The sequence below is a fragment of the Anastrepha obliqua genome, chromosome 5 (genome assembly GCF_027943255.1).
Source record: "Anastrepha obliqua isolate idAnaObli1 chromosome 5, idAnaObli1_1.0, whole genome shotgun sequence".
Lineage (NCBI taxonomy): Eukaryota > Metazoa > Arthropoda > Insecta > Diptera > Tephritidae > Anastrepha > Anastrepha obliqua.
In genome coordinates this window covers 41,076,937-41,089,912 of record NC_072896.1, presented here as the reverse complement: position 1 = coordinate 41,089,912, position 12,976 = coordinate 41,076,937, and the positions used below count along the sequence as shown (strand labels likewise).

Sequence of the window (12,976 nt, the reverse complement as noted above, 5' to 3'; positions counted from 1 at the left end):
AAAAAAGTTTCTCCTTTAATCCTATTTCAAGCTTTTGTGTAACAGGCATAATTAAAGTAATTCGGATTCTCGTGGAGATGCTGGTATTTCCAAAAAGCATGAGGTTCAGTTCTTGGTCCAATATTATTCCTAGTTCACATAAACTAAATTACTTCACTTCCATTGAGAGGCAAAGCAACTGCTTTCGCAGATGATCTATCCATTGCGTATGGTACTGCGATTACTTGGAATTAATATGTAAAATTAACACTAATACACATTTGCCGAGAACTTGGTTTGCTTCAGAAAAATTGCTTGTTAGCAGTAAAACTCAGTTTATTTAGTACTTTAGTATGTTGTTATATTATATAATATTTCATTATTCAGAATTTGAAAATTGGCAATCGTTTGATTAGATCTAAACATACTGTATTTATACACTAAAACAATACTTTCTTTTCATAATTATTTACGCCTTTCTATCGCCTCAACAAGTTTTGTTCTATGCCTACACTAAACATGGTTTATTCGGCTTAATGCCAGTATATATTTGGTGGTTAATAAATTCTCACATTTCGTAACTATTCAAAAAAACGCACAATTAAACGAATGTGTAACACAGATAACGCATATTTTTTAGAAAACTCGACATTCTTCCTAGCAGGCATTTATATTGTTCTAAAGCTCTAAACATCTTTTTTTTATTAAATCTGGCTACCTGGAGAGCTTTCCATTAGAAATTAACAACTTACGCACAAATTTACTTCCATCTGTATGCCATTAAAAATCTTAGTTCATTCCATAAAAATGTTAAAATGTATTTAATAAATTTAAACCACTATGAATTAGAAGTCTTGCTAGCATTCAACAAAATCTTGTGAAAATAGTACTTTTCTTATTTATTTATTCGAGCCTCTTGTTTTTGGTTTGATTTTGATCTGTTTTTTTTTTTTTTTAATTTTAGCTCTAAATCAATATCTTCTATTATTATTATATGTTTTATTATACTATTGTTATTCACTCCAGAACATGTACATATACTAATATTCTTTGTAATGTCATTTAGTACTATTTTAATATTTGAAAATAGAAAAAAATTCCACATACTTTTCTTATGCAACGTATGTATTGAACACAAACATGAATTTGGTGATAAAGGACAAGTAAATAAATAAAAGTAAAAAAAAAAAAATTAATAAAAGTAAAAAAAGAAATAAATAAAAGTAAAAAAAAAGAAAGAAATAATTCACTAAAGCATTGCGTTGTTGATGTCCTGTTGTATCAATTTGCTAAACCCTGCTAGTGCGGTGTAGTTAACGATCATCATCGCCTAAGTCTAACCCCATGCGGAATGAATATGTTCTGGGAGATAGAAGATCATATGGGTCAGCATGCTCGTCGACATAAAACTTAATAGCCTTGAATCGTTTTTCCAAGTATTGGTAACAATAAAATCGATTTGCAACTCTCAGTTGTTGCTAAATTTCTAAAAAGGCAGCATATGAAATTAAGAGCAAAATTGGAACGCAAATCAATTTGCAACTCCATTATATCGGAAGAGTGCGAAAAGCTGGTGCCTTTAATGAAAAAGCGGTGCATGGCAGTAATCGATGCGAAGGGTGATGTCACCAAGCACTAATTTAAGTTTCTCCCACGGATTAATAACCACTTCCACTTGACCACTTTCTGTGTTGAGTTTTTAAGAACTCACATATAAAAATTAATAATAAAAAAATTAATGACAGTCACGTACCAAGACCAAATTAAAATTTTTTATTCGTTATAATTCGTACTAGGGTTACACTTTTTTAATATTTCCCTTTAATTACTTTTCACGCGACTTATCCTTAGATGCTGTGTCATTTCCTCAACCGCGTCAAGTATATTTTGCTTATTAAACTTTAAACACATACGTGAACTAACTGCCTCGAGACAAAGCATGATGAAGTAGATTACTAACCCAAACTCCCAGTGGTCATATTCGTTTTAATGTGTACCTTCATCACTTTGAGCATGGAGAGACTCCATACTGCGGAATATGTGCTTTTCATATGTCACTGTTTTAGAAGGCTAAAGAAGAAACTGGAAGATAGTCCCAGCTGTCACGCCGGAGAACGTAGGGCCATTGATGTTAAAGAGCAAATACGCATGGAACGAGGTAGAGCATATGGCTGCTGAAGTGATGCAGCAACTCCGATAAAGCAAGCAGACAAGGCGTAGACGCGAGCATCAAGGAAGTGTATAGCCCAGTAAACCTATGTAGAGGTTAAAATGCAGGTAAACTGACTATACGAGACTTAGAAACTCACTTTTCTATGATATGGGCTGGAACATGAAGGAATAGCTCCCTCCAGAAATAGTTTTAATAATGGGTCGTCACAAGTAAACGCAATTTGTGGCGCATAGCATCAGGATAGTAATGGACGTTAAGCATGGTCAAATCGTCTGCCGACTAAATACTGCGGTGGGAGGTTTAGTTCGGATTAAAATACCATACTGACGGGGCTTAGGCTTCGATGCTTGCTCGTAAAATAGAATGAACTGAGTATCTCTGATAAATAAAACATTAGACCTACCTAATGTACATACATAAAATGGACTCTACTCTGAGCCATGGAATGAAGCGTCAACCAGATAGTTTCTCATATGCACCGTCGACGCAGAAAGGCGTAAGTGTGCGTATACAGAATTCTGTAACATATAAACATAAATGCTTTTATTTAATTTGTATATTCTCTTCTATTTTAGGCATGCAAACGAAACACAATAATATATAATATTATATAAGTACAGTTTTTACTAGGGAAAAATTACAATAAGATGTATATAAGATTTAACTAATCTAATCTATGAGAAATCGTACCGCTTTTTGCATTCTAGATTCTGCTATTTCTCTGTCTTCACTTAACGCACTATTGTCAAGAGCGAAACGCATTCCATGTATAATTTTGTCCAGTTCGTTTAGCGATTCCTTTAAACGTTCCGGCTGTTTTGGCGTGTTGTTAGGTACATTTTCCCTCTCATTATTAAACCGATTACAGAGTAATCTTAAACGTGAAGCTGAACGCTCCATATCACGTAGATGCGCTAAAGCTAAGACGGTAAAATCATCTTTTAAATTATTGGAGCGCACAGTTGTAGGTGAAGTTATCTTCTCGGAGGTATTTGATGTACGATTTTCTAACGAGTCGTTACAATCGTCGTAGCTTAAAACTTTTTTTGTTATACCTCTTTTAGGTACCGTTGACTGAATAAAACATTTCCCTTCTTCTAAAGACGACGTGCTGACAGATGAAGGGGAATGCGAAGAAGTTTCAAATAATTGTAATTTCGTTAGTGGTTTTTTTAATAAACCATCCTTAACAATGCTTAAATTTAAAGAAATACGACTCGAGTTGAGCGAATCATTTAATGTTGCAGTTTCGTCATTTTCCCATGGCTCCCAGTTCATATCCACACAATTAAAAATATTTTCAGATGTTAAATCCTCGTTAATACGCACCATATCAAGCCAAACACCAAGCCTCGCAATAGGCCATTCGGCTTTACGCCGAAGCAAACTATCATGGAGTAGTACGACAGTGTGAAATATGCCGAATTCGTCAAGAACTTGCGAATGCCGAAAATCTATTTGTAGACCCAGGCTGCGGCAACGTTGTGTTGCTTCCTTTACCTAGAAATGAAAGAGTTTTGATTAATAAAACAAAATTATAAAACAGGAAAATGTCGAATGCTACGAAATATGGTGGTAATTTCAATCAAACCTTAGTTATCTCTCGGAACAATTACTTTTATTGTATTAATGGAAAATTTTTAACATAAAGTTCGGACATACTAAAGCATGTACGTAATTTGTTATTTATGTTACAAAAAATAATACATTTTGTTTTTAGCTATGAGACTAGTTTCCGTGTTTTGTGCACTGAACGCGAGCCTGTGATTCAAAAGCGTTCATCACGCCATGAATTTTAAGAAATTGTGGGTGAAAGCTTATAAAACGTGTTATTGGATGTTGTTGTTGTTGTAGTAGCAGCATACATGTATGAATGTCGTATCGTCTGTCTGATCTGCTAGAAGTTGTCCTCTATGATCGTTTAGAAGGTGTGAATGCCAAATGCGCCAAATGAAATCACCAACTACCAACGGATGTTCACCTGTAATATGCGCTCCAATATTCTGCCGGGCAGCAGGTAACAGGGAGTTGTCTTTACTGCACGATTTTTTAAAGTACATATTGCGTTCAATGTAAAATTCTAAAAGCTTTGGCAAAATTATGGTGTTTTGTCCAAAAATTCTGCCATTGTTGCGCGCAAAGGCTTTTAAATTTGCATCAAACAAATTTTGTTTGCGTGATTGTTTTTTTCTTTTCTTCGTCATTTTCAATAGTAAATTATCGTCACTATTGAAATCATCAAAGAAAGAATATATATAATATACATATAGAAAACTCCGTTATTTTTTTCGGCTACATATTCACTTTCTCTTATTTATACAAAACAAGTGCCGAACATATGTAAATTTTAACAGTTGGATAAATGTAAAATTGATAAATGTCTATTGTTGCCATTTGTTCCACCGAAAATAATTCACCTAGTAATACCTATCAACCATTGCTCTCATATGCTGACGATTGTTCAATAATGGCGTCCGACAATGATATTGATGGCTTGTGTCTCAAACTGACCGTTTATGTCGCCATCATTTCTCGCTTTATCACTGCGTAGAACCTCCAGCCCCTAAGGTCCAAACCGGAGAAAAAGTTCCTCAAATCGCTTTTCGGTAGCACTTGAGGCAAAGTCCAAGATTCGCAGTGGACCTGCTAGAATACTGCCAACGGGATAGCCAAGTGATGCCTCCAGATGTATTCTTTGCAACATCTACATAACGTGGATTCCATGCTAATGGTTAAGAAGCACAATAAGATGCTCAGCAAGGAGTTCTTGCTGGGGTACTACCGCAGAAATAACCACTGCAGACACTTGTTGGAGGCTGAGCCACCCCCTGGGGGAGTCAGGAGATAGATATCTCTTCGACTATATTGACAAGATCCAGGATCAAACACGACTACAACTACTGGATCAGACAGTTTGCATACAGACATTCATCGGGAGTCTCTTCCACCTTCCGACCCCCGAATGCCGTCATCGAAACACCACTCATCGCAGACGAAGAGCTTCAACTGCCTCGTGAGATCCGCCTAACTTTGGATATTGTAGTAGGTTCATCTGCTGTGAAGGTACCCCGAACGACACTACCCACCTATTCACATGCACTCTTAAGCCCACTCACCAAACTCCTATCCCTCAGCATGTGTCCTGGGCCTACCGTTAGATTAGATAGACGATGACGATCGGTGACTACACCGCACTGGCAGGGCTTGATGCGCTGCTACAACAACAACAACCTATGAACTTTTATACTTAATATATATAGATACATATAAATATAATTGTACATATAAAGTCAAGTCAAAAAGCGTTCATACCAAGAGTTGTGTTTTATGAAGACCTTTTTCACTGGGATTTTGCATAATATTGTTGATGTCATCGAGCAGGTTTGATTTAAAAGTCGGTGTGTAAAGTGCCTCTGTAGTCGTTTTGTTGGCATTATTTTGAGCCTCTTCCTGAAATGCCTTTCGTTCAGTTTCCAGTATTTCTTTATTACATTTATATGTTAACTGTTCCAATTCCAGCTTCTGCATGCGCTCATTGAAATTACGTTCATTTTCGGCACGCTCTACCTCTATGCGCAGCAGAGCCGCACGCTTTTCCTCTTCTAATTCTCGTCGAAGTTTCTCTTCCTGCTTATGTAAGATTTCATCATGCGCCATTTGGAAATCAACCACCTATTGAAAAAAATATGCATTATTATTAAATTATACTTGTATTTATAAATATTTTGTTTACTTGATATCTCAAAGGCAGAAAGCGTAAAGTCGCTGTATGATCAGTGACAAATAAATAATTAAGACTATTGTAATAACCATTGTTTAGTATAGTTTGGTCATAACTTATAGTATTATTTCTTTTGGCGTTAAATCGTGTAAATAAAAAATTGATTCGTACATTGAGAATGTCGGGTAGATGATGTGATTCTCTTTAGAGTGAATTTGAATGCAATTTTCTGATTAACTGCCATATCTAAAATACAATTGTGAATCGTCCTGCTCCTCACCATATATCGCTCAAACTGTTATGTAATTCCACCGGAAAGTATGCATCGAAAAATTATAATCCATCTATCGCATTTTGTTTTAGGCAATATTATGCGCACTAGAATTTAAATATTTTTCCTGCCACAAATTAGGTGTTTCGCATGGAATTTTAATAAAGGTGTGCGTAACTATCAATCATTTTTGGCAGAATTTTTTACTCAAAATGGTTGGATCCCGCCTTTTGGCCGACAACATACACTAGCTCCAGGCGAAACGTGTACACCCACTTAAATATTAGGTTTTGTAAAAAAGCGAGGGACGAGTACTGCGATAAAAACAAATATATTTTATTTCTTCAGTGTATTGGGCATTAATCCTCCGTTGGACACATTTTTTAAAACCTTCGGTTGGGCACCCGGGTCTGGACTTTCTTCGTCCTGTTCGAGGATATTTTTTAAAAGGTATCCATAAATCGATAGAAAATTAAATTTTAGGAAGCTACCTGGGAACTCAAGTCGTTAGCTATAATAGAAATATGTTAAATTCAGGACCAAAGTCGAAAAAGTCTGGCCAGATACGGATGCCCAACGGAGGGTTAAATGGCAAAAACAAAATTTGAAATGCTCTTCCATTTATTAAAACAAAACAAAAAAAAATTATCTATCAAGCGGCAATTTTCAAAGCAAAACCTAAAGTCGTACAGTTTTAATCTATCAGACATCATTGTTTTGCAATCACGCCTAACTTCAAGTTATTTTGAAAGTGGAATTCGGGAAGTCCCAAATATTAAACTCCTCTGCTAAATTTTAAATATTGTGTTATTTGTTGAAAAAAAAAACAAATAAAAAAAATGAAATGGGAGAGCAAACCAGTGTTAAAATTCGAAAATTAGTAATTCATGATTTCTAAAAGCAAAAACCGCTTCGAAAAATATCTGAAATTGTAAACGTCTTTCAAAAGTGACGACTAGATGTCAATGATTTTTAGACGGTACCTTTTTTCATGTCATCTTTGACATTTGTTAAGTAGACAGCAATTGTTGAAAGTTATAAGAAAATTTTTCTTTTCTTTAAGAGCAATATATCGAAAAATTTGTGATTTTTTTGGTGAAAATAATCGTCGGAATGAGTTGACAACTAAAAGTTTGGTGAAAAAATTTCAACAAACTGGTTTGTCGAGGGTAAAAAAGGACTAGCAGACCAAAAACCGGACGTTCTGTTGAGAATATTGCTGCTGTAGCTCTAAATTTTTACATGTTTTTTTGTTTTTTTTTTTAAACAACATCTAGGCGCGCATTTTGAAAGATCCCTTATATCGAAGATGAATAACATCATAAAACGGTACAAAAAGGATAAGCGTTAAAAATAGATGAAAATTTGAAAAATAATAAACTTTTCTTCGCGAAAGATAAACAATATATTTTACGGCGAGTCAAAAATAATATATTTTTTATATTTTATTTATATTTCAATATATTTTTGATTGCATCGAAACTCGTAACAATCGCCCAAAATTATTTGGGGGAAAACTGTTACCCACAAACAATAAGAAATATACGGAATAACGCCGATTTAAAATATGCAATAACTTTTTGAACCGTTTCTTTATTTATGGTAATTAAATTATTATAATTTTTTTTTAACTGTACGAGTTTTGCTATCGTTTATATTTTGGGGAATACTCACCACATTTTTACTTCGTTGTGAACAGAATGGATTTGATATTCGAAAATAATGTGTGCCGCCTATCACCAAACGATCTCCATGAAACATTTTTTGACGTTCGGTTACAAGATCGCCATTCAGATAGGTTTCGAAATCTTTATTTTGAGGTGTTATGAACAGTTCTCCGTTTTCATTTTCGATTATGCTAAAATATAAGGCTAATAAATAATTAATTATGAATTAAAATTTGTAAAAATAAAAACTTGCCAATGGTGATATGCAACCAACGGGCCGTCGAGTAAAATATCTGGCTGACTGCAATAAGTTGAAGTGCGTGTGCGGCCTATTGTAGCCTGTCCAGGTGGTAAAATGTAAAACAGAGTATTGCTAAATATTGCATCAGCAGTTAAATTAACAAGACACGCATGTTTCTGATCCGTTGACAATTCTAATGCAAGCCCTTTACGCTTAAGAAGCCGCAATTCCGACTTGCGCTGGTCTTCTGCTTCTTTCAAACGTTGCATCCATGATTTTTGCGCTTTATCCAGTTCTCCTTCGAGTTCGGAAAGCTGCTGCCGCAAGGCTTCGACTTCACTTTCATCAACTGATGTTTCAATCACAATTTTTCTTGGCGTAGGATTAGTATTGGCCGACAAACGACGTTGGCGTTCATATTCGTTCTTCAATGATTTCAGGCGGTCAACTTCGGCACGTAATTCTCGTATTATTTTATCATGAGGCGACTCATTCACTTTCACTCGATTGACTATAGTACGGGCCTGACAGGCATAACGCAATGTGGACAGGGTTTCATCAATATTCACATTAGCTGGCGATATAGTGGCGAGCATAACTGTCTTCGAATTGCCTCCAAGGTTTTCCTAAGTGAAATAATTTTTGATTAATATCTTTATGCAAATTGTTTTTGTAAGTATACAGGACTTTTTGGAATAAGGAATCGAGATTGGTATAGACAAATAAGTATCAAAACCACAGTCCACATTTTAGAAAATGCATACATCTCGATAACTACTTAATAAAACTCCATACTTTGTACACGTGTTGCTTCCCAAAGCATTTATATCCAACAAAACTTATTTCATACAAGGTAAGCTTATGATATGGGCGGTCAGTAACCTCGCCCACCTTTCACATAACGTTAATTATTAAAAAAGAAATTAGCGTGATACTTCTATTTTAAATTAAATAAAATTATTCAAATTTTTTTGGAAAATGGGTGGAGCCACACTTTCATTTGGGTGTTCGTTAAGGACTTAATAAAACTAGCCCAAATTTAGATCCGACATAAAGATCGAACAAAAACTTCACCCCCTTTTATAATATACATTTCTCATTTTCTATGAGTTTGTGTGATTCCAAAAATTAATGGTCGATCCAAATAAAATGTTACTAAAACGTGCGCGGGTGAATAAAGTTCGGTCCGAACCGCATTTAACATTCCTTACTTACTCTCTACTCATCACAATACCTCATCGAAACCCAGTTCCTCCAATAAGCCCAGAATTGGGTTGGACCGAGATGAAAGCAGATGAGCATTCTCAGTTAGTCCTTAGGGAGGCTTGTGAGACGATTACATCTGTTTAGGTTGTACAAGATTAAATACGCCGCTTCTTCAGCAGGCGTTGACAAAACCTTCCCTACTAATGTTAAATAGAGACTCGACTTATGTGTATTTAGATTTTTTTTCGCATGGACTGGCAAATTCCGCTGACTACTGCTACACGAAAGAATGAAAGAAAACTGCGAATAAAAACGGTTGGCAGCCGTCTGGGGGATAGAAAAAACAAAGTTTTTCTAAAAGTCTTGGTTGTCTTGTATATGAAAAATAATTTCTTAATTTGGTTGGTATAGTTTAAACATTTTTTTTTTCGATTTGAAGATGCTGGTCGAGAGGAGAAATTAAAAAAACTGAAATTACTTTAAATTAAATTTTTTGCCAACTTCAAATTCACGAGGAAGTTGAATTATTTTTACCAGACATGGCCGCTAGGTTGCGGTTTTTTATCGGTGATATCACGAATTATCACGTGTCTTTCAGGGGGGTGTAAAGATTTGTCACAGAGAGTCACAAGGGGTGAGGGGGGCAATTTTTTTCTGGAATTCGGGACACGAGGTTTATGAACAGCCCCTTATGAGGTTTGCACTTCGACTTCACGGTGTTTTGTGCCCTCTTCATATCACAGTATCTCATCCAGACCCAGTTCCCTTATTAAACTCAGGATACAGCTGGGTTGGATTGAACATATATACCTTTTTTTGTCTGCAATTGGCCAAGAAACCTTCTCCGCGCTATAGCGCTGCATTCCAGGAGAAAGTGCATTGGAATCTCCTGAGATAGGTCGCAGAAACACAAGAGTCCGTAGACTAAATCCCGATCATGTGCAGATGATTTCGCAGTTTGCACTGGTCTGTGATAATGTCCGTGAGCATTCACAGTTTATCCTTGGGGAGGGTTATGAGTTTATAAACCTCTTCACTCCTGAGCTTCTAATTGATGGTGTGTTGTCCATAACAAGGAAGGGCTCGGGTCCTATTAAAGGCGACGTCGCAGCCTCTCTCGCCACCGCGTCCGTTATTTCGTTCCCAGTTATACCCCTGTGTCCCGAGCGAATGAAATTATACGTTCCTAGTAGATTAAGTTTCTCGATACACTTCAGGACCAGTGAGGAATCGCTGTCTCTAAATAGACATTTGACCAACGTGACGTGTAAAACAAACATACGGTGGTGCCACAATGAAAGTATTGCCGTGAAATACATTACAACACTAATGGTTATTGAAGCGGAAGAGTTTGTAAGCGGAGAGGGTAATGTATATGTAAAAACTAACTAAATTGGACGACGGCAAAGAAAAGAGGTTTGCATACATAATTCTAATAAAATGTTTATTAAATATTATTATGCATATATACAGATAAAAACGCAGCCGCAACTAAGAGTCTGCAAAAGGAACTCGCATATATGATGCATATGTAGACACAGCAATGAAAATGACCACAAGAGACTTTGTGTTTTCATCAATTGACAATATTTAAACGGGTAGATTGATTGTTGTGGATTTATTGCTAATCTCTGTATACATATGTGAACGTGGTTTTATGAACTAAATCGGCTAGAAAATCAGGGGCGCCTTTAACGCACTAAGCGTTGGGCGTTTAGTTATTCCTACCAAGAATAATAGTTTACAAGGTTTGGAAACCCGAAATCAAATTGTGAGAGTAACTTGGCATGACACGTCATGGGGAATTCGGCAGCAGAATTGAGCCTGCTTATTTTACACGTATTCTTACACTCTCCCAATCAGTCCTTGTTAAGACGATAGATGACAAGATACAAAACATTTTTTTTTCGTGAGAGCGCTGTCACAAATTCAGTCAGTGATACCGCACGGGAAGAAACATTTATTGGGTATTCTTTAAACCACATTGGGAATTTGCAGTCATTTTTTGAATTTTGTTTGTCCTCGAAAAAGGAGCTGCATTTGTTTTTAGAAATTTTGAGTAATGAAATGAATTTTTCAAAATAGTTTCTATGGTTTCTACTTATTCAAAGAAAAGAAAATAGGCTTTTAGCTACTTTTGGTTGCAACTTGAAATTTTTAATGGTTTTAAGGATAATGCATGTCAAAGACAAAATCCTTTTGGTGTAGTTTTAATTTTGGTTCACTGTACATATAAGCAATATTTTTACCTTCACAGCGCGCTACCCCGTTTTGCTCACGTACACCATTCGCCCTCTTTTTCTCTCTTTAAGATAAGCACATGCGCTAACTTATATATGTACGTCTCAATAATAGAGATTGCACCTAAAGGGCCAAATAAACGACACAAGCGGATTAACAAAACGTTTTTGTTTTGTTCATTTTCTCCATCACCGGCATTAACAGAATCATAAACAGATTTTTGAGAGAGTATTTTGCTTTCGTCACATGATGTCTGTCGACAATTTTATTCACTAAGCAATTTTTTCAAAATTTGTATCTTACTACTACTAAATGGCGTATCTTACGATAATTACATGATTTCGTCTTCTTCTTTGCATTTTTTCACCTATGAAAATCCACAAATTCTAAAAAAACATATGTATGTACTAACCATTTGTACTAAATGTGATATCTGTAGTCTTTTAACACTAGAACTACGAAGATTTACCATATACCTATTTCAACTAACCGGTCATTTTGACCGGTTTTTTTGTTTAACTACACAAAACAGTAGAAATTTAGAAATAAAACTAAAAATTCATAAGATAATTAAATTTTCAAGCAAAAGAAACATATTTTATTCATTTATTGTATATATAATATAATAGTTCCATTAGCAATTTCAGTTTGCTGATCTTCACTCTCATCGGAATAGGACGGAAATCTTACACTTTTTCTTTTACATACCTTGAGTATGTTCTCCTCTTCACTATCACTGGATACATAGACTTTCTCTTTATCAAACTGGAGCGCTGAAATATTTGTTGATTTGCAGACAACTTCGGATATATCTTCGCATATATTTGTTATATCTTTAAGAAATTTTGTGTTTTTCGAATGTGACGCCATTTTCAGGGTAATAACTTCTAACTGAAAACTATAATTTTATTTCCCTTTCTAATAATGAAAAAAATATTCAATCAGAAACCACTTACAATGTATGCAAGAATAATGTGAGATTATAAAGAAATATAAAAAATATTCAATTTATTGTCATTTGCAACTATACACGGTAAGTAAGAATACTAAATTGAAATGTTTATATGCTACGATTTATGATAACTTATCAGATAGGGGTTACAGACTGACTGTAGAAATTGTATTCATATTACGGATTTAGTATAACTGTATATACCATATTACAGTTATACACATTTTCGCATAATATATGGAAAACGCAAAATCTTTGAATTCCGGGAATTTTCCATATTCAAAAAGAATATTTCAAGAATATACAAAAAGTATTCATGATATTTTTATGACCGATCAAAATGACCGGTTCGTATATTTAGGTATAACACATAGTTAACTCTGAAAATTGGAAGCGTAAGAACAAAATAATCTATAATATTATTCTATACACAAATTTAATAAAAATCATGACATTATCGAAAAAAATGTAATTGGAATATTTAAGAGGAAATGGGAAATAAATGTTCCAACCGGTCATTTTGAC

At 35.0% G+C, this 12,976-nt stretch overlaps 1 protein-coding gene across 1 annotated transcript in view; it reads right to left on the bottom strand.

The window, feature by feature from the left end:
• Positions 1-2,693: 2,693 nt before the first annotated feature.
• Positions 2,694-12,976, bottom strand: part of LOC129247177 (kinesin-like protein KIF14) — a 36,717-nt gene continuing 26,434 nt past the window's right edge. The window contains exons 2-5 of the mRNA XM_054886170.1: positions 8,065-8,678; positions 7,819-8,002; positions 5,465-5,824; positions 2,694-3,652 (exon numbers count right to left, since the gene is read on the bottom strand). Of these exons, the coding sequence (XP_054742145.1) occupies positions 2,822-3,652; positions 5,465-5,824; positions 7,819-8,002; positions 8,065-8,678 (1,989 nt within the window). The 3' untranslated portion in view covers positions 2,694-2,821. The remainder of the gene's footprint in view (positions 3,653-5,464; positions 5,825-7,818; positions 8,003-8,064; positions 8,679-12,976) is intronic.